A 23,864-nucleotide genomic window follows, 5' to 3' on the forward strand; every position below is an offset into this window, starting at 1 on the left:
CAAATCTTTATTGCCTCGGCCGAGTGGGCAAAGGGGCAGCCTATCTCCACCCAGCGGCTTTCCCACTGGATCACCTCGTGCATACGCACATGCTATTATCTGGCAGGGATTCCCCTGCCACCGATCGTCAGGGCACATTCTACGAGGGCTCAGGCCTCATCAGCTGCCTACGTCGCCCATGTTCCCATCCAGGACATTTGTGGGGCGGCCACTTGGGCCTCAGTTCACACATTTACTTCGCATTACGCGATCGTCTCCCAGTCTAGGGATGACGCTGGGTTTGGCACGGCGGTACTTCGTCCCGAACCTTCGTGAACTCCTACCCACCTCCAGCAGATATTGCTTGGAATCACCTACTGTGGAATACACAGGAGCAATCACTCGAAGAAGAAAGGACAGTTACCTGTTCCGTAACTGGCGTTCTTCGAGATGTGTTGCTCCTGTCTATTCCACACCCCGCCCTTCTTCCCCTCTGTCGGTGTTGTCCGGCAAGATGGAACCGAGGGTGGGGGGAGCCCGTGGCTCCCCTTATAGCGCAATATACAGGCGCCACTCTAGGGGTCGCCGCGGTGCTCCCCCAGTACAGGTACTGCTAAGGGAAAAACGTCCGGCACCAGTGCACGTGGCAAGCATGCACACCTACTGTGGAATAGACAGGAGCAACACATCTCGAAGAACGCCAGTTACGGAACAGGTAACTGTCCTTTACCAGCTTTTAATCCATTTAATGTGTGCCATGTCAATTTTGTATCATTCTAGTTTTTTAATAAACATATCATGTGGTACCATGTCAAATGCCTTACATAAATCTAAGTATATTGCCTCTACATTATTATCTTTATCAACAAAGCTTGTAATCTCGTCAAAATAAGATATCAAGTTAGACAGGATCTGTTTTCCATAAACCTGTTTTGATTTGCATTAATTACATTGCCCTCCTTTAATTCTTTATTAATTGAGTCCCATATCAGCCATCCTATTATCTTGCCCAGAATCAATGTCAGGCTGGCAGGCCTACAATTACCCGGGTCATCCTGTTTATCTATTTTTAAAAATGGCAAAATGTTAGCTTTCTTCCAGTCTTTTAGCACTTCTACAGTTCTCCAAGACACATTGAAAATCAACATTCATGGTCCAGCGAGCTCCTCAACCAGCTCTTTTAAAAATCATATATTGCATATAGAAATCCTATAGTGCATCAATGTATCATAACAACATGGGGCAAATTAAGATTGCACTGGTAACCTTTAATTCTGTCACTTCCTGAGTTTTGAGTGCTTTGTTTCTGCGAACATAACATTCCTTTTCCATATTTTTGTATGTGACTTACTAGCAAACTGGACAAACAAATTCCATCAAGTGGAATCATACTGTCCATTACATAAGTCATCAAGGTTGGGACATTTAGGTCCATGGTGTATACCTCTATTGCTTGAGCTAATGGAGGAACTAGTAGCAGGAGTCAGCTGTTATCCTCTAGGTTGAACAGCCCTTAGGAGGGAAGAGATTCAGAATTTGCCAGTAGGATTCACAAATGTTTGTTAGAGAGCCGAGGAATGCAGAGTTTCAGGACTTCTAGGTTCCGTTTCAGGTTCTGAAGATAAGTGTGCTGAAGTGGTTAGACACCCATCTCAGTTCTCCACTGCTCATTGCTTACATCCAATCCCTGCCCCTGCTTTCGCCTCAACTTTTGGCTTTCAAGTCGGACTGTTTCCTTCTCCTCCTCCATACCGCCTAGGCACTAGAAGGGGAACATTAAGAGCACAGGAGACATCTTCCTGCTCTCAGTTCTGAGGCCTGGCACTACAGTGGGTCTCTGCAATTGGAAGGAGCAATTGCAGGAAAAGTCTTCCCCATTACCCTCCAGCCCAGGGCTCGAGCATACTTTAGTCATTCGGTGGGGATGCTATATGTGCAGTCTGGTTGGCCTATCGGAGGTGTGTGGGAATGGAGCATGCTCAGTGCAGATAGAATCTTAAGAGAATAATGCTGAGAATAAAACTCTGAACATGTGCAAACCGATGACTTTTCAGAGACTAATAATGTTAAATTTGGGCAGATTTTCATGGGGACGGCAAAAGGTACATCCTTGACACTAGGACGATCACACTTGCCAAATTTCAAGTCCCTGCTCCAAAGCATAGAAGTGCTACAGTTCTTAATGAAACAGTAATAAAAATTCTTTAACATGGGGGAAACAACATATTTTCCCTAACCTCAGTCTAGGAAATAACTGAACCATTTTTAGTGGAGGGCAGGAGAGGCAGAATTAGCCTGAAACAGATACCCAGCATGGAAAATTTCAGTCCTAATGGTTAAATTTTGACAGAATTATAAGCCACTGAAAACAAATTATTGTAAAGGATTGTTACCTGTGTTTTCTATAATATGGCTGTCCCCTGATGTAACTGACCACCTGTATGTACACTGGGTGTGTCTTCTCTCATCTACCAATCAAACAGGTGGGAGCCAATTCAGATTCAGTAATTTTCACCTATAGTCCCTCCATTTCATCCCTCTTCACATCAATTCTAAGTGTAATGTCAGGTCTCTGGAGCAGCTACAGCTGGTGTCTCTTTGGAAAGGCACTATCTTTGTTCCAAGTCCTTAGGAGAGCCCCGCAGCAGCAAGATGACAGAAGACCCACAGATGAAGTTGTGGAGGAAGGGCAGAAAGAAAATGTTTTACTTTTACCTTCTCTTTTAAGCCGTTCATAACAGTAGCATTCTGTGCAAGTTGACCCTCTCCTTCATTCCTTCAGATAGAAGCTGCCTCTGCCAAGCCTGGTAGAAGCAGGGAAAGTAGTGGCTCTGAACCTGCATGTCTGTGCCATGCTTCAGCTCCCTCCTGCTGACACAGAGGATTTGCAGTATAGCACACTAGAAGACCAGAGTGATTAGAAGTCTCAAGATTCAGTCATCTAGGAGACATCCAGTTTTTCCCCCCGCTTAAACTGACCCACTCTTCCTCTGAGCAGAGGGGGGGAATCTTCACCAAGGAAACACGGACTGGATCGACTGGGTGTCTGCTTCTTTGCTCTCTCCTCCTGCTCCTTTCCCAAGAAACTTCCAAAGAAAGGCCGCTTCTGTCCACCTGAGATCTTCCTGTCCCTCTCATCAAATGTCTCTAAGAATCTGTTCTTGGTCCCCTCTGCCCCTGGCAAAATAATAGAAATAAAAATCTAGTGCTTTTCACTGTTTCCTTTCTCAGATAGGGACATCTTGGAGGGAGAGAATTGAATGTAATCTGATCTCATCTATGCTCAAGGCTCCAGAGAATCCTAAAATAGTGTCCTAAGAAAAATAAAGGTACTTAAAATCTAATTTCACCAAGACCTTGAAGATCTTCCATATCAAGCAGAAGATACCAGGTGATTCAGTAGAATCTCCCATTTGTCCTTCAGGCATGCATCAAACAAGTCATTGTCTGTATGAAATTTTAGTTTGTACTGACTTCACTTTTTATGTAGGCAATATCTAGATGAGCTGATGTACCCCCTGGGCACCTTCCAGGGGTAGGCGTACCCCTGGTGAGAACCACTGATGTAGAATATGGGGAGTTCTTCTCCCTAAACTTCTTGCAGAAGAACTGCCACTGGCCCTTCATCTGAGGCATCTGTTCGCAGTATAAACCTATTTGAAAAGTTTGGATTAAAAAGAATTAGTTCCTGATGCACACACTCCTTTAGAGTCTTTAAAGTCATTGTCGCTGGCCTCAGATCACTGGACCCTTTTTGAACATCCATTCTTTACCATATCTATGAAGGGAACTGCAATGGTGGCAAATCATGGCACTAAACGTCAATAATACTGTGCCAGTCCCAAGAAATGTTGTATTTGTTGTTTGTGAGGATGGCACAGACCATTAAGGCTTGGACCTTGTTGACTAGTTCTCATAGTTAAGACTACATTTTAGTCACAGGTATTTTTAGTAAAAGTCATGGACAGGTCATGGGTCGTAAACAAAAATTCACGGGCCTGTGACCTGTCCATGGCTTTTACTAAAAATACCTGCCGTGACTAAAACTTGGGCAGGGGGCCACGGGTGCTCTGGGGGCGGTGGTCCAGGGGCGCCTCGGGTGCTGGGGGTGATGGCTCGGGACCCCCACTGGTGCTGGGAAGGGGAGGGCTGAGCCACGGCACCCCCACTGGTGCTTGGGCGGGGGGGTAGGGGCAGGTTGCGGCGTGCGGCCCTGGACCCTTGCTGGTGCTGGGGGAGGAGGTTTGGCGGGGCCAGCAGGGGGTTCCTGTCCGGCTCTGAGTCCCTGCAGCTCCTAGGCAGCGAAGGCAGGGGCCAGGACAGGGGCGCCACTTCTCCCACCACAAGCGCTGGCTGCCGCAGCTCCCATTGGCCAGGAACCCCAGTCAGTGGGAGCTGCAGGAGTGGGACCTGCGGGTGTGGGTAGCACGTGGTGCGGAGACCCCTCTGCCCCTCCACGTCCTAGGAGCTGCTGGGGGGTCATGCCAGTGGGGAGCGAGGGAGCCCCCCTACCCCGAGATAAGTGCCCCCCACACTCCCCAACCTCCTGCCCCTAGTTCTGAGCCCCCTCCCACACACCCAAACTGCTGCCGCTGGCCCAGGGCTGCCCAACCCCTGAGCCAGCACCAGCCACTGTAGAAGTCATTGAAAGTCACGGAATCCGTAACTTCCGTGATCTCTGTGACAGACTTGCAGCCTTACTCATAGTCAGCCCTCTCCCAGATCAGATCAGATCCATTGTATATACTGGTGGCAGCCATATCAAGGAAAAACAAATTTCTCACACTTGCTGTGCTTGCCACAATGTGGCAATATGCACCCACTAAGAACATACAAATAGGCAAAAAAAAGGGGGGGGGCTTTGGCAAAATGGCTGCTTAGTTAGACTAGAGCTGGCTGGCAAAAAGGCTTCTCTCTAGTTCTGGAAGGTCTTACCTGGGAAAAGATTGCCTGCCTGCCGGCCTTCTTAAGAGGAGGCATTGGCTGTGAAAAATCATAGCACTCGATTGGCTAACACCTGCTAACAGATAAGAGTATAACCACCTGAATTGTAATTTTTCCAGGACACCAGGTCTAATGCCTCTGCTCTTGTGAAAAGTTGGCCTTGAATCTTTTAATCACTACATATCTTTTCCTTCGAAAGGTGGCACCCCTCTCACTATTCCGGGGCATAGTTTAATACTGATTCAGGGGAAAGAGTGCTGTCTACTGAATTAGTAATACTGTTTGCTGTATTAGGTCTTCCATACACCTACTAGTCAGACCTTACCTGATTTAGTTTGAGAACAAAGAAGACTACCTAGCAGTTGTATGCTTTTGATATGAGGCATGTTGACATATTTAAAGTTTTCGTTCAGAATTCTTTCAGGAGGAAACTTACTCCAATGCATTTCAAGATGCTTTCTGTTAGGCATTATAATGGACTTTAGTTAATATAAAAGCAGGTTTTCTTAATTGAAATGGTGATGAAAATCAAAGGATAGTAGTCTTAATCAAACAAGATTAATATTGCTATAGAAATTCTTGGGGCAGATTCTCCTTTCAGTGCACATAGCTCATTAATGCTAATCTGAGTTATGGGCACATCAAAAGAAGAGTATAAATTGTCCTTGTTTTCCATCATTTGTAAGAATAACCAGCAAGAGGCTGTAAATAAAGCATTCTGATGAACTGCCAGAATCTGCTTTGATTTGTCAAAGGCTAGAAATTTTCTTTTGAAAATTGATAATCGGTTCCTCAGAGTATTAGATTAATAACTGGAACAAAGACTGATTTTGAGCTTTGATTTATAAATTCAAAGGCTCACTTTTTCCAGAATGGGTACATATTACAGAAGAATAGGTTGTATAATATGGCAGGGTTAGAATGTTGGTGACCTTTACCTTATAGAAGGTCAGGATTTGATTTAAATGACTTGTAACTTTAAGTTATTTATGCAGCATTATTTAAATCAGACTTAAGAGATTGCTAATAGAAATTTGTCTTTTGTAAAATTTAGACCCTGATTCATGAGACCATCTCTATTCAAGAAAGCACTTAAGCATGCAAGTTGGGGCCTTAATAGATGCTATAAATGACGGTTTTAATGTGTTTATTTCCAAAAGAAATAATCTGACTTTGAGTTGTCTATTTCTAGAAAACTTGTTTATCTGTAAATATTTTCCCTAAAACTAGTAATTCTTCAGGTGTGCATGGATGCCACTGTAGGTGTGCAAGCGCTACATAGTTGTAAGCTTGGAATCTTTTGACTAGCAGTGTCTGGTGGGACTGTGTGTATGCCCTGTGCCTCTTTGTGCACCCATACAAGGGCATAAAGAACAGAGTGGCCTGGCCCCTCCCTCAGCTCCCTCTTCTGCCCATGGTAGTGAGACAGAACCTGGCCTGTGACTCAACCCACTTTTGATTTCTATAACTCTTCTCTGGTGAAGAAATGTCATCTTGGTTCTCCCTTTAATTAATTTCATTTAAGTTTTGTTGGTCTTTCTCCCCCCCCCCCATTCCCTCACCCCCGCCAAAAACAAAAAATGAAGTAGTTGAGGCAGATTGGGGAGACCTTCCTGGACATCCCCCTGTACAGCAGGGTGAAGTGCTTGGTGGCAACCACTAGCTATGGTGTATTCAAAACTCACTGGGTTCAAACCCTGTCTTTCCTTCGGTGTACTAATGCCTGTGGTAGACTAACAGAGCAGATGCCTGTTCTATCTTGGGGAAGCAAGCACACATCCCCAGTAAGTATGCTATCTGCTGCTCTTTTTGTCCCAGACCCAGAAATCCTGGGATGTCAAGTTCAAACTACACCTCTTGGAGCAATCCAGGAGGGTAGCTTTGGAGGATGTCTTCACTCCTGGATCCAGACAGGAACAGAGAAGTTTGTCTTAGGGAAGTGCTCTGATGACTAGGCACCACACCCCTGGTTCCAAAGGAAAAGGAAGGTGAAGAAGGCACCAAAACCATCTGTGCAGGCACTGGCATCCCTGATACTGACCATATCTACCTTGGGTTGGCACCAAAGGCCTCAGTGCCAATTGTGTCAGCGCCTACTCTGTGGAAGAGAGACCCAACTCCATCCTCCAGAGCAGAAAGGCATGCCCGCACCGAGTGCAAACACAGCTTGGAGAGGCAATACGTCTATCCCGCAGAGAGGATTCTGAACTGAGAAAGAAGCCCTCAACATTAACAAAGGATAGCACCAAGACACCAGCACCACCATCTAAAGCGAGAAAGACAGGCCCACTAATATCAATGCTGAAACCCGTGCCAGCACTAGAGTCAGAACACTTCCCAGTACCAAGATATGCCTTCAAGCCCCCCTCACTGCTCCTCTCAGCACAGATATTGGCACTATCCCACTGCCAAAACAAAAACCCCAAATTATGAAGGAGTCTTGAAATCTAATGCAGCTAGTTGATCTAGTTACTTCACTACAAATTCACCTGAGAGCAGTGTAAATACTAGACTTTAAATTTTTCTTACGATTTTTTTTAATTAGCAATTTCACTATATAGAACACTTCATAGACATAATATCACTTTTGTAGGTTTAGGGGAAAAAAAACTATGATTAACTTTTAATTCTTCTGGCATGAATCTCATTACGTCAGTCCCAACCAAACTTTTTTTTCAGCAGACATTTAAAAAGTGTTACTATTTTTAATTACGTCTCCAGTTTAAAAAAAAAATCCCTTTTCTCTATGTTGTTTGAACACCTTGTGTTCTAAAATTATGGTTGAGAAATGTCACTATTTAAAATACTTTTTCTTTTTAAAAGGGAAAAGTGTAGCTCCAAAACTGCTCTTTTTTTCTTTTCCAGACAGAACTTGACTATGTACACAGTGTTGTAGCAAGCCTGGAGAAAGAGTAAGTTGTGGGGGTTGGGGGTTTTTTTTTCATAACAAAACTGTGGTGTGAGGGAAATGTTTTGTTTACTTCCTTTTTTTTCTCAGGGTTGTTTTGGTTTCAGAAAAAATAAGTGCATGAAGACAAACCAAGGGGAAATAATTAAGTAGGTTAAACTGTAAAACAGTAAATGGGATTAAGTGGATTTGGCGTGACATAAATGGATTGGGTTGGCATGACATAAATGGATTCTATGACACCTTCATTCATGCTATCCTTTGCAGTGGTATGCTCAAACTGAGCTATAGAAGGGAAAGCCCAGGTATTATAAAAATTGACATTATTAGATTAACTAGACTATAGTGTAGAGTGGAGGAGTTATTGTTCTGGAAGACTCACTTAGGAAAATAACTTTTATACTAGTTTTGTTTTATGTTGCTTGTTTAAAAAATTCTACTGCCGTATTGTGCTGTCAACATAAATTAAGAATGTAATTTTACCAGACATAAATCCTGCATATCATAAAAGTTAGAAGATGAGCCCTCATTCTGATGTATTGTGAAGGTAACATTATGCATTTGTTCTAAATGATTACAGATATGTTTTATGTCAGACACAGTAACTGCACCAATAATAAATAAATAAATAGTCCCACTGCACTTATTTACTTGATGTTTCTGATAGATTTTCTACAGAAATCAGTTCTGGCTTGGTGGAAATAATATCCCCACCTGCGACTTACTATCCTGACTTGACAAATTTAAAAGAGACATTTGGAGACTCAAAAGAAAGAGTCAGGTAAGATTTTTCCCTCAGACCTTTCTTGTTTATTGTAATGCCAGACTGAGTGTGAATTCTGGAAACATTTTTTGTATATCCTTTAAATTATGTGGAAACGAGGCCCTAATTCTGCAAAGAAAACTGAATGGGTGAATCCCTGCATCCACATGAAGCACTACCTGCATGTTTTTTTCTTAAGGATTGAAGCCTAAATGTTAAGCTTTGTGGGTTTCATTTAATGTTAAATTCTGGGAAGGTGCAGTGGGAGTTCAGAATATAACAGCGTATAAGATTTTTGTTGCATAACATCATGTAGGTTGTCTGTTCTTGTTTTCTGTTTTCCTTCATGCTGTCAGGAATACAACAGTGTATGAAACTCAACAGTATTGTTCAGTTACCATTTGAAATACCCAGTATATTTTTAGAGAAAGCTCAAATAGCTGCAAGAGATCAGATTCAGTTGGGTCATTCCTCTTTTTGTGTTGCAGCATATGGGGGGATGTGGGGGGGCATTGACCTGTTTTTTATTTTTTTGGTTTTTTTTCCCCAGACAGAGGCTTTCCTGAGAGAATAATGCCAGATATAATTGTTCTAACATTCGAATAATGTGTAATAACTTGTCATCCTTTGTAATGCAATTCACTATGTATTGTGAAATTATTTTTTATTTTATAATTCCTTGACTTTTTTTTAACATTTAATTTCAGATGGCGAACAAAGCAAAACTTGGACTATTGTTTTCTTATGATGTATGCCCAGAAAAAGGGCATTTATTATATTCAGGTAAATCGCTGTTCTTTGATGTGTAAAGCTATTCAAAGATACCGTGGTGATGGGCACATCACAAAAACCTAAATAGAATATAAATAGAATGATTATATATTTGTAGGGTGATTGCAATTATGGTTATTATAGTATTAGTGAATGTGTATAAGTTGAATTACATACATTGTCTAAACTGGAAATCCAGTTGTCTATATGCTTAAGTGTGGCCAAAAACTGCTGATGTGGCAAAAAAACATAAAGGAACACTGACTATTTAATTTCGTTTTTTTCATATGCCAAAGAAAGGGGTAGGAGTGGAGCCTCTGTGATGCAAAGAAACAATAGAATAGTTGTTGATGGAAGTAGAGCTCTAGATGCTGCATTATTTTTAATTGGTTTTGAAGAGGTGTAGATACAGTTTTTCTGTCCTTTGACATATAAGCTAATGTGACTATGTATTGAGTACAGATGCTTTTAAGTGTGTTGCTAGATTCACTGCTTTTAACTAAAAGTTAAGATTGTGGTAAGAATTGTAACAGTTCTGAAAAATTAAAATAAACTTTAATGTAGCCCTGAGTAGATTTCACCTTATTCCTGCTTCCAGGTAGAAGCCCCACCTTCTCCTCCTCCTCAGATACATTTAGGGCTTGAGCTGCTATTAGAAGAAACAGCAGCATGTTTTCTTCAGGCAGCATTGGCTACCAACACTGCCCCCTACTGACATATAAAACCACCTAATCACAGTATGGAACACATATCTGTACACAGGGAGAAAAGAAGAAAATTAGTTGGGAGGTCTCAAAATGAAGGTGAATTAAAGTGAGAATTTTTAAAAAACTGACCTATCTTGGTGGTTAACTAACCATGACTCTCCCATTTTCTAAAATGTGAGGCAACTGAGTCCAGCAACGCTTTAAGACTTGGCAGGACACCTGGAAGACTGAATGTACATAGATTTAAAAAAAAATGTATGTTATACTGTTATGAGCTGGGTGAAACCTTGTTATGGGTTGAGCTAAAACCTCATTCAAACTGGTGTGTGAACGCACCCTTTCTTTGATAGTTGTAAGATACAGTTAAGGCACCACACCTAAAACAAGGCTTATTAGATTTTGTCTAGAAACTGTCACCATGTGGACAGAGGGTTTCACTGGGTATCGTGTGAGAGAACACACACAAACTGAGAACAGACAAGAACAGAAAGAGAGGCAGAGATAAAAAGCAAGAAAGCCAAGCAGTAGCCTGTGAGCACAATGTGACTCTGGAAAAAGCTAGAGAGAGAGTTTTGGGTCTGGTGTTAGCTAAAGATGCTTGGGGTTGTAAACTAAGAAACTTCCCCTTTTGTTCTTTGTTCCTCCTACGTTCAGACAAGCAGGATTTTGTACAATCCTTGTAAATAAACAAGATTGCATCAAGGAGATTACCAGACTCCATCAGTTTTACTTGCAACTGGAACATTGCCAGAGCCCTGAAATTTGACTAGCTGCTCGGATCAAAAAGGGGTAACAATACCAATATTGCACTCTACATTTACTGTTTAAAAATGGCCTTAGAGAATGATGATCTGATTGGCTTATAAGGAATCATGGCCATGAAGAAATTTTCAGTTAGATCCTACCATAAACATGTAGAAATAAAGGTGTTAAAAGCTTACAAAAAAGTGTAAAGTTCCTTCTGTTTATTCAGATTCTGCACAATATACCTAGGCCTTTCAGTGTTGTCCTGTAGTATCTCTTATCAGGATGGTTGAAGGCACCTGAACTTTGGCCTTCTATCTCACAGTACACCAATGGATGCAGTTAGACAGTAATTTTAGAATTTAAGCTATTAGGAAGATTTGGTCCTGCCCTGGGGTTTGTACAGCACCTACCACAATGGGACTCCTATCCTGATTGGAGCCTTTGAATGTTACCCCAATACATATAGTAAATAAGAAGTAATGCACGTTATTTTCACACTGTGTTGAATCACTCAAACTGGTTCTTACCAAATAATTATATTTGTGACAATAAATACATGAAGAAGAATAAAAAATCGGTGTTGAGATTCATCTTTCCCCCCCTACATTTATCTGTTTATTTCTCTTCCCATGTAACTTTAGTGGTCCTCACAGTTGACATGCCATTTTATATATTCAGTGTTATTGTCATGTTGGTCCCAAATATTAGAGAGAGAAGGTGAGTGAGGTAATATATTTTATTGGACCAACTTCAGTGAGACTTGAAATAAGAGCTCTATGTAAGCTTAAAAGCTAGTCTCTCTCACCAGCAGAAGTTGGTCCAACAAAAGATAATACCTCACCCACCTTGTGTGTCTCATGCCATTTTGTAGACTATTGTGTTGTCATCTGCTATGATGTCAGTTTTGTTACAAATAATACATGTATTCATGTGAAGTAAAGCAAACAATACAACCAATTAATCTATATCTGGAAACTCACACTTAGTCATTGTGTGCCTACAAACAATACATGCGATAGGAGGAAACATATGTATGGATACTAGTATTCAGCGCATCCACTATGGGCAACAGTTGTAAGCAGAAGTGGGCAATTTTGGGGATAGAGTCCAAAACACTCACTACTATGGAACATTTGAAATTTAAAAAAAAAAATTGTTTGTTTAATCATGCCAGTATTTGCTTCAAAGCATAATTCTAAAATGGAAATCATTCTGCTTTGAATTATGTAAACATTTCTATGCTTATTTTCCATGATCATAGCTTTCTACATTTGCTGAAACAATTGCTATTGAGGGAATGGGACTGTAGCTTCTGTTTTCAAGTTGTTATTTTTATTGGCTATTATAAAATGCACACATAGGAACCTACAGTTTCCCATCTAAGAAATATGTGGGGGAAAATACCAAATAAAATATTATAGAAGTTAAAAGATGGTGCTTTCCCTTTTGGTACAGTTCTATTATATGCCAGAAAGTAGCAACATCAAGCAAATTCACTACAGTAGTTGTGTACTAAAGTATTTAATATTGCCACAGCCTTCTGATCAAGGATGAGAGATCATTATTGATACTTAACTGCTGTTAGATTATAAGTTATCAGAGGGGTAGCCGTGTTAGTCTGTATCCATAAAAACAACGAGGAGTCTGGTGGCACCTTAAAGACTAATAGATTTATTTGGGCATAAGCTTTTGTGGGTAAAAAAAACCACTACTTCAGATGCATGGAGTGAAAATTACAGATGCAGGCATAAATATACTGACACATGAAGAGAGGGGAGTTACCTTACAAGTGGAGAACCAGTGCTGACAGGGCCAATTCAATCAGGGTGGACCTGATAATTTTCACTCCATGCATCTGAAGAAGTGGGTTTTTTACCCATACAAGCTTATGCCCAAATAAATCTGTTAGTCTTTAAGGTGCCACTGGGCTCCTCGTTTTTTTTTTTTTTAACTGCAGATAAGTACATGCGGAACGGAATCTTTATCTGGATATTATATGCTTGTAAAGAGAAAAGTTTTTAAAAATATTTCCTATCCAGTTCACTCTTATGTGTTCCCAGATAGTTGATGTCTATATCCCTGGATTTTTGCTATAAAGAGTCTCCAAATTAATTATCCTCAAATAGGTGGACGGTGATCATGCTTCTACAGTAATAATTCTTGTGTATGATGCCTGGATACCAGGGTGGTGTTTGCACTAGAAATCTATAGATAAATATATTTTAGTACTACTTTTTCCTTGCTGTACTTTTTCTTTTTGCTTTGCTCTTCCTGCTTTGTGTTAATACGAGTGTTTGATTTCCCTAGCTTGAAGATGACATTGTTGTCAAGCAGAATTATTTCAGCACGATAAAAAATTTTGCACTTCAACTTTCTTCTGAAGATTGGATGATTCTAGAATTTTCTCAGCTGGGTTTCATTGGTAAGAAAAATGTCCACTTTAGTAGTTTGAAAAGAAAAAGTTCAACCACAGAATCTCTGATTAATAGTGCTGTGACCTCAAAACTACCTTCTTTATACTGGTAATGGAACAGGAAATAAAAATGGATTGACTTTTGTGGCTATATGCTGTAACTATACGCTACAATAATTGCGGTTACCATGGATGTTTGAGTCAGAATTAAGCAATGGAAAATGTGAACACTTTTATAATTAAAATTAAGTTACTTTAAAAAATATGGAAAATCAAAATTTAAACATGTCTTATTTCTAATTATCTGTCGGCAAAATAAAAATGACATTAAAAGAACATTGTGTATGTGAAGCAAAGGGACAAAATCAAGAAAACTCACCCAGCCCAAAGTAACGTTTGTCTTTTGGCCATTAGAGACCTCATAAGTTTCCAAGGGTCAGCAGCCATAAAAATTAGTCTCTTTTGCAGAAAGGTTCTATTCTACCCTCCTGCTTCCACGTGGAGCAACCATGTGCCTTCCAGAGCCTGTCCCCTTTCTAGGGATGGAATCACAAATACCACCTGTCATTTACAGTGGTTAGGATAATGACAGCAATGTTGAGACAGAAAATGCAGAGTCCAGAATCTTAGCAGGTTGACCACCGCTATGTCATGAAAGTAATTTTAGTGTTCTTTGTTTCCTACACAATAATGGATTTTACTGAGAGGCACAAAATTTACATAAATGCAACTGAAAGAGCTTTCAAAGGAATTTAACACTTTGAAAGTTGATACAACTAGAATCACAGTCTGGTTTGATCTAATTAACCATAATGAACTAGAATCACAGTGACAAAATTTGAAACTGATTCAAAGAAGCTATGACACCTTTCCATTAGTTAGTCAATGTTACTGATCCCAAATACAAAGATCATAAGTTGAGCCCAGAACAGGAAGAAGAGTCTGAAACGTGGCTAGTGGAATGTAACCCTGAGGTTTTTTTCATTCTTTTCCAACGTTTCAATTAAAGACCCAGATCTCTACCCACATATTTGTTTGCAAAGGAAGTTGTGTCTCAGTTCATTGTATTAAGGTGGTGGGAAACAGTGAATGTAAAATTAGACTCTTGATTTCAGAATTTTGTCAATATTTAAAGAACCTGCATTCCCCTGAAGTCAGCTTAGTATCAAATGTGTTTTTAATATGTTCCTCTCATGCCCAGGAAGTGGGGGAGATATGACCCTTAACAGGCAGGGCCGTCTCTACCCATACGCAAAGTACGCAGCTGCGTAGGGCACCAGGAAATTTGGGGCACCACATTTCCTGGTGCCCTGCGCAGCTGCGTGCTGCTCCAGTCCCTGCTCCGCCTCTTCCCCATGGCCCCCGCCCCTGCTCTGACCCCACCCCGCCTCTTCCTGCCCCTGCTCCACCCCAGCCCCACCCCCACTCCCTGGAGGTCTGCTGCAGGGGTTGGGCCTGCACTCACCATGTGGTAAGTGGAGCAACCCAGCCCCAGCCTGCTCCACTCCCCTGGCTCCCTGCCTTGGCCCGCCGCTGGTGAGTGCTAGGGGGCGGTTCCCCTCCTTCCCCCCAAGCCTGGGAGCCAGGGGAACAGAGCGGGCTGGGGCCAGAGGGCGGTTTCCCACACACACACGGAGGCCTGGGACCCCACACAGCCCCCCCACGGGGGGGGGGGTGCGCGTAGGGCACCAAAATGGCTAGGGACTGCCTTGTTAATAGGGCTGTATAGTAAGTAGAATGGGTGTCCACTGGGTTGAAAACATCAGTCAGCAACTTTCCCCCAAACCAAAATGGGAGGAGATGGTGATCCGTACATTTGACAATGAGGTGGTAGGCCCAAACAACAAAAGCAGTGTGGAGACAGGAACTGCCTCAAATGAGGAGAAAATTTTTCAGTTCTTAAGCTAGGCAAGAACAAATGTCTCTCTTCATCTTGAGTCATACAGTTAAGGTTACTTCGAGCTGAAATACCTCCTATTATTTTCATGGCGCCAAAAGGGACAGGGGTGAGAAGAGGAAAAGGACCAGCCTCGAGTGGAGAGCTAAGAGTTCATTTACTTGAGTTCTTCTATCCTCCAAGCAGCTCTGTTACTCCTGCTAAGGCGTTTTCTGTACACCTTGTAACTCTCTGTGACTGCCCAAACTTTAGCTCAAGTGACTGGCCTGGAACCTAGAATGCCATGGTTCTCAATTTCTGGATTGAGCAGATAAACCTTAATTATGAATTTAACTTGGGTTTTGGAATTTGCTTCACAATCTAACCATTCTCTTAATGTAGATTTTCGTATGAAATTCTGTGGTTTTACAAGTAATGTAAAATTAATTATAGATTTTCTTAATTAGCATAGTACAAGCTGGAATGTCTTCTGGCATGCAGGAGCTTGCAGTCTGCAGTTTTGTAAGACTGAAAAGGCAAAATATTTAAAATCTACCATGTGCTGAATCTTTAGTTTACACTTGCAATTTGGGACATGCAACATATAACCCTATGAGTAGAGCCCTACGTGGATAAAAAGTGTATATCTGTATCAGATCTCAAACATGGTCCATGGATATAAAGCAGATAGCCACAGATTTACAGGACTCTAGATATAAAATTTGGATCTGCATCCATCCACTATCCGCAAACATGGTCCATGGCTATAAAACGGATATCTGCAGATTTGCAGGGCTCTACCTATGAATAAGGCTATATTTTAGTCATGGGTATTTTTAGTAAAAGTCATGGACAGGTCACAGGCAGTAAACAAAAATTCATGGCCCGGGACCTGTCCATGACTTTTACTATATACCCCTAACTAAAACTTGGGTGGGGGGTTGCAGGTGCTCTGTGGGGGGCGGTCCAGGGGCACTGAGGGTGCTGGGGGAGGTGGCCTGGGACCCTGCTGGTGCTGGGGGAGGGGGCGGGCAGTGACCCGGGACCACCGCTGGTGCTGGAGGCGGGTCTGGGTGGCGGCGCACAGCCCAGGACCCCTGCTGGTGCTGAGAGGGAGGGTTGGCGGGGCTGGCAGGGACTCCCTACCCAGCTCCGCGGGTCCTTGCACCTCCTAAGCGGCAGAGGGGCCAGGGGGCTCAGCGCAGATCCCTCCACAAGCACCGGCTGCGCAGCTCCCATTGCCCGGGAACTACAGCCAATGGGAGTTGCGGGGGCTGCCAGCACGGGCAAAGCGCGGAATCCCCCTGACCCCTCCACCTAGGAACTGCAGGGCCATGCCAGTGGGAGCCGGGGAGCCCCCTGCCCCAGGGTAAGAGTCACCCCGTGCCCCCCAACCAGAGGTGCTGAAACTAGGATGTTGGGGGGTACTGCAGGACCCCCAGGTTTGAAGTGGTTTCCATTATATACAGGGTTTACAGTTTGATTCAATGGCTCTCAGCACCCCCACTATACAAATTGTTCCAGCGCCTCTGCCCCCAACCTCATGCCCCTAGCCCTGAGCCCCCTCCCACACACCCAAACTGCTGCTGCTGGTCCAGGGGCTTCCTGGCTCGGGCAGCCCCTAAGCCAGCACTAGTTGCTGCAGAGTGAATCCGTGACCTTCATGACAGAGTTTCAGCCTTACCTATGAGTTACTTTTTAAAGTATATTTACAGATCATCTGTAAAAGGGACACATGACCCCTACCGTTGGGGAATAATAAATAAGCATTATTTATTACAAGTTGCTTATTTCATAGAGTTTCTGGTTAAATCATGAGTAAAACTGATTGGAACTCAAAGATTAGAAGTTGAGTTATGCCAGATTGCCTGTTTGTTGGCTTTTTTTTTTATGGATTCTGAAAATAATTACTTTTAAAACTAAATTAATTAATTGTCTCCAGCTGCTCTCTCTCCTTTTTATCTCTTGCTCTCCTGTGTATTATATTTACTGCTTACTCCATTCTGTAACCATTTCATTCAGATGTTATTGCCAGTAGGCTTTCAGCAGGATTTACCCATGACTTCACCACATCTTAACAATGTTTTTTATTGAGAGAGTTAAATCAGGAGTCTAATGCTCCCAATTTAACTACTTAAAAATAGAATAAGTTGAGTGAATTTAGTATTCATTAAAGTGTGTGATTAATAGCATTGTCTAGAGACCTGTAGAGATAGTGTAATCATCCATAGTGCAAAATTCTTCACAGTTATCGTTATTCTTGATTTGCCTTATCTCTGCTATTCCATTTCTGGTTCTTTATGTGGACACATAAGACAAGTTGTACAATTTTGATAACAAAAGATGTAGGGGCAGCCAAATAAATCATTATTTATGACTTGGGATGAGATTTATATCCAGATTTCCAAAGGCAAAAGTCTAGCATATTGACCTGTTATATCACTTTGTCCCTATCGATTTAACTTAAAAAAATAATAATTGAAATGTTAATAGAGATGTGGCTTTAGCCATACTCTGTTGAAAGCCTTAGCTAGCTTACAAGTTCATTTATAAAAATGGTATTTTGTTTTTGTTAAAATTTGTCTTGGCTATAAATCTTATTTATGCATACATCTAATCTGTTTTTTTTTTTAAAGTGCGATAGAAAACAAATTGTTTATACACAGAGGTGACAAATTCATCCTTGTTGATAAGGGGTTTTGACTGACAGCCAAAAAATAGTAGAATTCTACCGTCCATACACCATAACAGAAGTTGCATTCTTTGTATGCTGTGCTGAATATGTAGTCTTTAAGTGTTGCCACTTAAACTAAATAAATTATAAAGGGTGGAATTCTGTGCTTCACCTCTAAGAGGCACAGCACAGAGTCATCAGTTTTGAGGTACGGGGATGCCCTCTCAATTCTGGGCTGCTGGGTAGTCCATGGTATATCATAGGCAGCTCTAGGGACCTGTCTAAACTATGGCGGTCTGTCTCCAGCTGCCTGTGACCTGCAGCGGGTGCTCAGAATCTCTGCCATGCGAACTGCTGCAGCCCTGTCCTGGACATCCCCTATGCCAGGGCTTGCAAGAGAGTCCTCTGTCTGAAGGCAGCCTTACAACTGCATTCCATAGTTCTATGCTGGGGGAATCCTCCCATGGCTGGTTGTAGAGGTTTTTAGAACCCCCTATGAATGGGCCGTGGAGCAGGGGCGAGAAGCTCACTCAAGTTTTTAAATTTTTTCCAATTAAAATATTGAGAACAAAAAGTGAACTTTGGATGAGTTTGGACTCTAATAACACCAGCTGCCAGACAGATTTGGTCAATGGATCCGTTTTAATATTAGCCAAAGAACTTCAATAATTTGCAGAATATAAGCATAAAAATAGTTTAAAAGTTTTTGGAGATTCCAAAACTAATTTTATAACATTCTGATCTGTGGCTGTAATTAACTGCGTTTAACACGACGCTTTTACTAAAGATTTTAAATGAATGATTTAAATATCTGTAATTCAGAGAAGAATGAAAACAAAGTTTTCCCTCTTGAATTGTATCTTTTACATTAATACTGACCCAACAAAATACTATGCAGTCAGAATAGTGTAATTTACAATAGAGTTAAAATATACTGAGACTCTAATGGACTAATAAACTAATAGAAGGTCATAATAGGTAATAGTAAATTTTCCACTGTATACCTTTTTTGAATCCCACACTCTCATTTGCCCTCTTCTCTATATAAACACAAAATTAATATTTTTAATATGGAGAAATAATCTTCAGTGTTGTATTGCTAATTGTTTACAGAAATCTGGTCCTATTTTAAGTTTGACTTTTGTATTCTAAAGTTCTCTGTTCTTGGAATTGTTGAAAAATTCCGTATTTATATTGATTTGTGTTTTATTATGCAAGTTGAGTATTTTAATGATGTTGGGAGTTGTAATATTGTAAATAGCTGTTTTGTGAAGTTTTCCTGTTTATACAGTTTTGCTCAACTTGTTGAAATTTGTGATATCAGCTGGGATTTCCAATTGTGAGATGGTAATACAACTTGCCTTAGCACAAACAATATGGTCTCTAGGCTTGTGATCTCAAAAGAGTGGTTTCAGAATAACTATTATTAATTTAGAATAATATCTTTACAGGTAAAATGTTCCAATCTCCAGATATCACTCTTATTGTAGAGTTCATATTTATGTTTTATAAGGAGAAACCTATTGATTGGCTCTTAGATCATATACTCTGGGTGAAAGTCTGCAACCCTGAAAAAGATGCAGTAAGTTCAATTTTTATTATGTAGTTTTTAATGTCGCTTCTTGATAAAAAAAAAAGCTTTATTTTCTGTGAATCTAAGTAGTAGTATGTGATGTGCTGATTCTTTTCCTGGTTCCTTCATATCCCAATACAAATCTCAGTCTATGGTTAGATCTGAATCTGAGAGAAAGTTTTGGAGACCTCAGAGATCAGAAAAATGGCTTTCTTAGATTTCTTAATGTTTCAGATTTGGGAGGCTTAGAAATGCATTTTTGGGGGAAAACAGAGGTCAGCATTTTTTGTGCCTAGAAGTCCTAAGATAACTAGCAGTTGCACTAGCTATATTTAACATTCTGCAGCAAAATTATTTGAGTCCACTTTAATTTTTGAAAATAATTATAAAGGTTCATCCCTGTAGCTTAATGGTAGTGCTCAATACTTCAGTGAAGGAGTCCTTCATTGAATATACAGTCTCCGAGTAAATTCCTGGTCCTTTTGAAGTCAATGAAAGTTTTTCCATTGACTTCAGTAGGCCAGGATTTCACCCAGGGTTTCTTCATCTTCAGACTACCACATCCCTGTGGAGGTAGTTCTTGTAGCCCTATAGGGAGTGTCTTATGTAGCCACACAGAAAGCTCTGTGTCCAGTGAAGAAGCAGTATTGACTAGTTCCATTAAAAATCTCATCCAAGTCTCATTAACCAAAAGAATGATGGCTACAATATGGGGTACAAAAGCTTTATCTCTGGGGTGCTATTCTGCTTGTGTGTTTGCCTGCAGAGTGTTTCCATGTTAACTTTACACACTGCTTTTTTTGGCTGAGGTTTTTGTGTATGAAAACTCTAGGGGTAAAATTCACACATCAGTGAAGGGGCCAAGTGTAGCTGAACCACTTCAGTTCTGCTGCATGGGCAGGGCAGCTGTTGAGAGATTATATAAAAGGGTCTATGTGCATGGCACAGTTGGCACGTAGACCAGTATAGATGGAGAATATGGGGCATGTGAGCAGATTGCTCTGAACAGAATACTTGTAGTCAGAGTATAGTCCAGATTTATACTATACTTGAGAATTGGATTTACTGGTACTAGAAACAAGAATTAAACAACATAAATCTCAACCTGAGTTTTCTGCCCAAGTTTGATGTTTCTAAGGTTTCCTGCAGATGCCATTAATTCGACCTTCCTTATATCCCTGTAGCGTTAACAAGCCCCACTTGCAACAATGAGTGAGCAGAATTTACTCAGCAGCTTTATGCCAGGTCCAATACCAGCTAGATAGGGTGGATCAACAGGAGAGCTCCATTAGTATTGTCACAGGGTGTAAAGGGGAGAGAGGAGAGCATTTTGTCTGAGACTATACAGACTTACTGGTCACATATCATCATATGGAGGCTGTACAGAAATTACCTGTTTGACTGGAGAAGTAGTTGTGGTAGGGTTACAGGCTGCCCTGCACCCACCTACTGATTGGTAGATAATTTCTCATGTAGTTCCTCTGTACAGAGCCCATTTACTCAGGCTTTTTGCAGGAGGAGGAGAGGAGTAAATTTTAACCAGAATTAATAGCCCAATGGTGCTCTTAGGCAATGAAAGAAGATAGCATCAGGAATGAAGTATATAGTTCCGGTTTCTTGTAATTTGTTTTGGTTCATGAATCATAGATTATCATACAATTTCAATAAAAACTCACTGATCTTTCTTTATTATCTTTGCTAATGTGAAGTTTTCTTGATTTTATTTTAAGAAACATTGTGACAGACAGAAATCTAATCTACGAATACGCTTCAGGCCTTCCCTTTTCCAACATGTTGGACTGCACTCCTCCCTAGCAGGAAAGATCCAGAAACTCACGGTTAGTAGCTAAAACTTCCCTGCCCTTCCAGATCAAACAGGATTGATAAGTGATTTTTCATCAGATGAGAAAATTAACTTTTTGCTATAGTTTAGCATTTTCAAGTATAATATATTATACTCTAGTTGGAATTAAGCCTGATTAAAGCTTGCTACCATAAAATAGAAGAATGTCCAGCTCAACTCATATATTTTTATACAACTTCTGCATATAGTCTCTCGTTTTAAATCTCTAACCTTTTATCTGTAATACTGTGACCTTTTAATTAATCAATACAGGGTTTGAGATGTACAATGGAAAAAATGGATAATACATTAGTTGCCCTTTGTTTTCCATTTGCTTTTAAGTACTAGCAAAATTAGCCACTAAGGAAAAGAGACTGCCTGACCAGCTTGATAGCATGTTTATCTTCCTTTCAACTAGGATAAAGACTTCCTGAAACCATTATTACATAAAATTCATGTGAATCCACCCGCGGAAGTTTCTACATCTTTAAAAGTCTACCAAGGACATACACTGGAAAAAACCTATATGGGAGAGGATTTTTTCTGGGCTGTTACACCCATTGCTGGGGATTATATCCTATTTAAATTTGACAAACCAGTCAATGTAGAAAGGTTAGTAATCACTTGTCTTTTGGTCTCACAGCTAAAGATGCTTGCTGAGCAAGTATGCTTGAGGATAGAATTGAGGAAATAATAAATTAAACATAATGAAAAAGTAATTTCATACAAGGTATCAAATGAAATGGATACTTTGCAGTTCAGTTTAAAATGTGCTTCAATCAACTTTGTTCGTTGTAGTTGACTCTGTATTTTATTTAGAGTATTTTGCTACAAAATCTATTTTTGTAACCTTCTCCAGAAGTATAACACCACAGCCAGTACCCTGCCAGCAGTTAAAAAGACTGCCAAATTGAGTCTGTTCCAGTCGGTTGAAGGTGACTTTTTTTCAAGCCCTTTATCTTACTCGAACTTGATGTGTGTGGGTTTTTTATCTGCATCTGTGCTTGAATTTATGATTTGCTACAGTCACACAGAGGAGTGAAAGTGACGTCTTCTATTTATTAACCTTTAGGCCAGCTAAGGCAAGGAAATACTACTTTTGCTTTTATTTTTTAACAGAGTAATTTTAGTTTTTCTAAGTTGCCAATGTCCTCTCTTTTAGTTATGTTGGAGTCTCTTTTGTTTGCTTATTTTCTTTTCCCCTTGTACACTAGCCCAAGACTTCAGAAAGAAATTTTTTGTTTAAAGTATCTTTATATTCCCCTTATATTCTCCTTTCATGCACATTGTGCCTTTCTGCTGCCCCACTTCTGCAGACCCAGTGCCTTGCAGTGGTAACAACTACTATTGGAGTAATCTCACTAGATACTTTCCTTGTGGAGGATATCTCAGGCTGTCAAGCTGCTCTTTCTGCCTTCTTGAAGTGAACCCAGTTGGTCAACTTCTTCCATGGATTGGCAGCAAGCTGAAGACTGAGTCATCACCTTAACCGATCTTGAAGATCTCAGATTCATTGAGTTTAGTATTTTCCCCACATTGTAATTTTTGCTCCAATGATTCTGACCAGTGAAATGCAGATCACTTGAGAGGTGAAAGAATTAAAAATTACAGTACTCTTCAGTTGCTTATAAAAGTCTTTTCTTCCAGTGTAGTTGTTAGGCCTGCATGGAATGTACCTTAAAGGGGGTACATACACCCCACCTTATCATATAAAAGTCAATACCTTTTACCTCTGGCAATAATATGAAATAGACACCTTTCAGCTGGAGAGTGTACATTCAGTGGTAGGTTTTTGATCAACTTCAAAGTTTCTGTTTCAAAGTTACATTGAAATGAACAATATTGTTTGTGTTTTTACTTATCAATTTTTGAAAAAAAAAGTGCATACTTTTGTAGATGTGAATTTCAGGGAAAGGGGGTGGAACTAGTTAATTTTTATTTTGGTTAGATGCTTGTTTTATTAGGATGTGTCAGAAGCAACCTGGCAGTTTTGACAAATGCTCTAAACTTGCTAGGAAATGTCATAAGTAAACTTTGTGCCTCAAAAATGGACATGACTTACACAATATATTTGCTGAAGAGTGTCACCTCAGTTTATCGTGTTGAGGGCAGTGGTGAGCTGGAGCCGGTTCGCACCAATTCGCACGAACCGGTTGTTAAATTTTGAAGTGGTTTTAGAACCGCTTGTTAACTGGCTTCCCTGCAAGGGAAGCTTTGATGGGCTCCGGCCGGGAAGAGTGTAATTCCTCCTCCCGGCCGCCGGGGGGCGCTGCGCTGAGGGAGCCATATGGGCTGCCTCCTGGCCCTGTTGCTGCTGCTGCTCCTCGGACCTCTGGCCCCTGGTGGGTCCCTGGCTGCTCTGCTGGGCTTGGCCTGCGTCCTTCTGCTCCCAGCTGCTCTCCCCGTGTGAGTACCCACCACGCTGCCCGCAGCCACCCCCTGCCCGCAGCCAGCCCCTGCTACACCCCCCTGCCCGCAGCCAGCCCATGTCGCACCCCCTGCCTCCAGCTAGCCCTGGCCCCCGCCCCTGTCTGCAGCCAGCCCCACGTCCACTGGTGCCCTGCAGTTCCCAGGGCAGTAACCCTGCACTCCTGCTTCAATGAGTGGGGCAGGGAGCAGCTGGGACCCACACAGATGCACACCCTAGGGTGACCAGACAGCAAGTG

At 41.3% G+C, this 23,864-nt stretch overlaps 1 protein-coding gene across 1 annotated transcript in view; it reads left to right on the plus strand.

Moving 5' to 3' along the window:
* The window catches only part of MGAT4A (alpha-1,3-mannosyl-glycoprotein 4-beta-N-acetylglucosaminyltransferase A), a 140,446-nt gene that overhangs the window by 88,051 nt on the left and 28,531 nt on the right, over positions 1 to 23,864 (plus strand). Inside the window, exons 6-12 of the mRNA XM_029913506.1 lie at positions 7,789 to 7,835; positions 8,499 to 8,612; positions 9,302 to 9,377; positions 13,127 to 13,241; positions 19,234 to 19,364; positions 21,086 to 21,193; positions 21,617 to 21,810. Coding sequence (XP_029769366.1) covers positions 7,789 to 7,835; positions 8,499 to 8,612; positions 9,302 to 9,377; positions 13,127 to 13,241; positions 19,234 to 19,364; positions 21,086 to 21,193; positions 21,617 to 21,810 — 785 coding nt within the window. The remainder of the gene's footprint in view (positions 1 to 7,788; positions 7,836 to 8,498; positions 8,613 to 9,301; positions 9,378 to 13,126; positions 13,242 to 19,233; positions 19,365 to 21,085; positions 21,194 to 21,616; positions 21,811 to 23,864) is intronic.

Source organism: Terrapene carolina, unplaced genomic scaffold (assembly GCF_002925995.2).
Source record: "Terrapene carolina triunguis isolate 2854851 unplaced genomic scaffold, T_m_triunguis-2.0 Scaffold21, whole genome shotgun sequence".
Taxonomy (NCBI): Eukaryota; Metazoa; Chordata; order Testudines; family Emydidae; genus Terrapene; species Terrapene triunguis.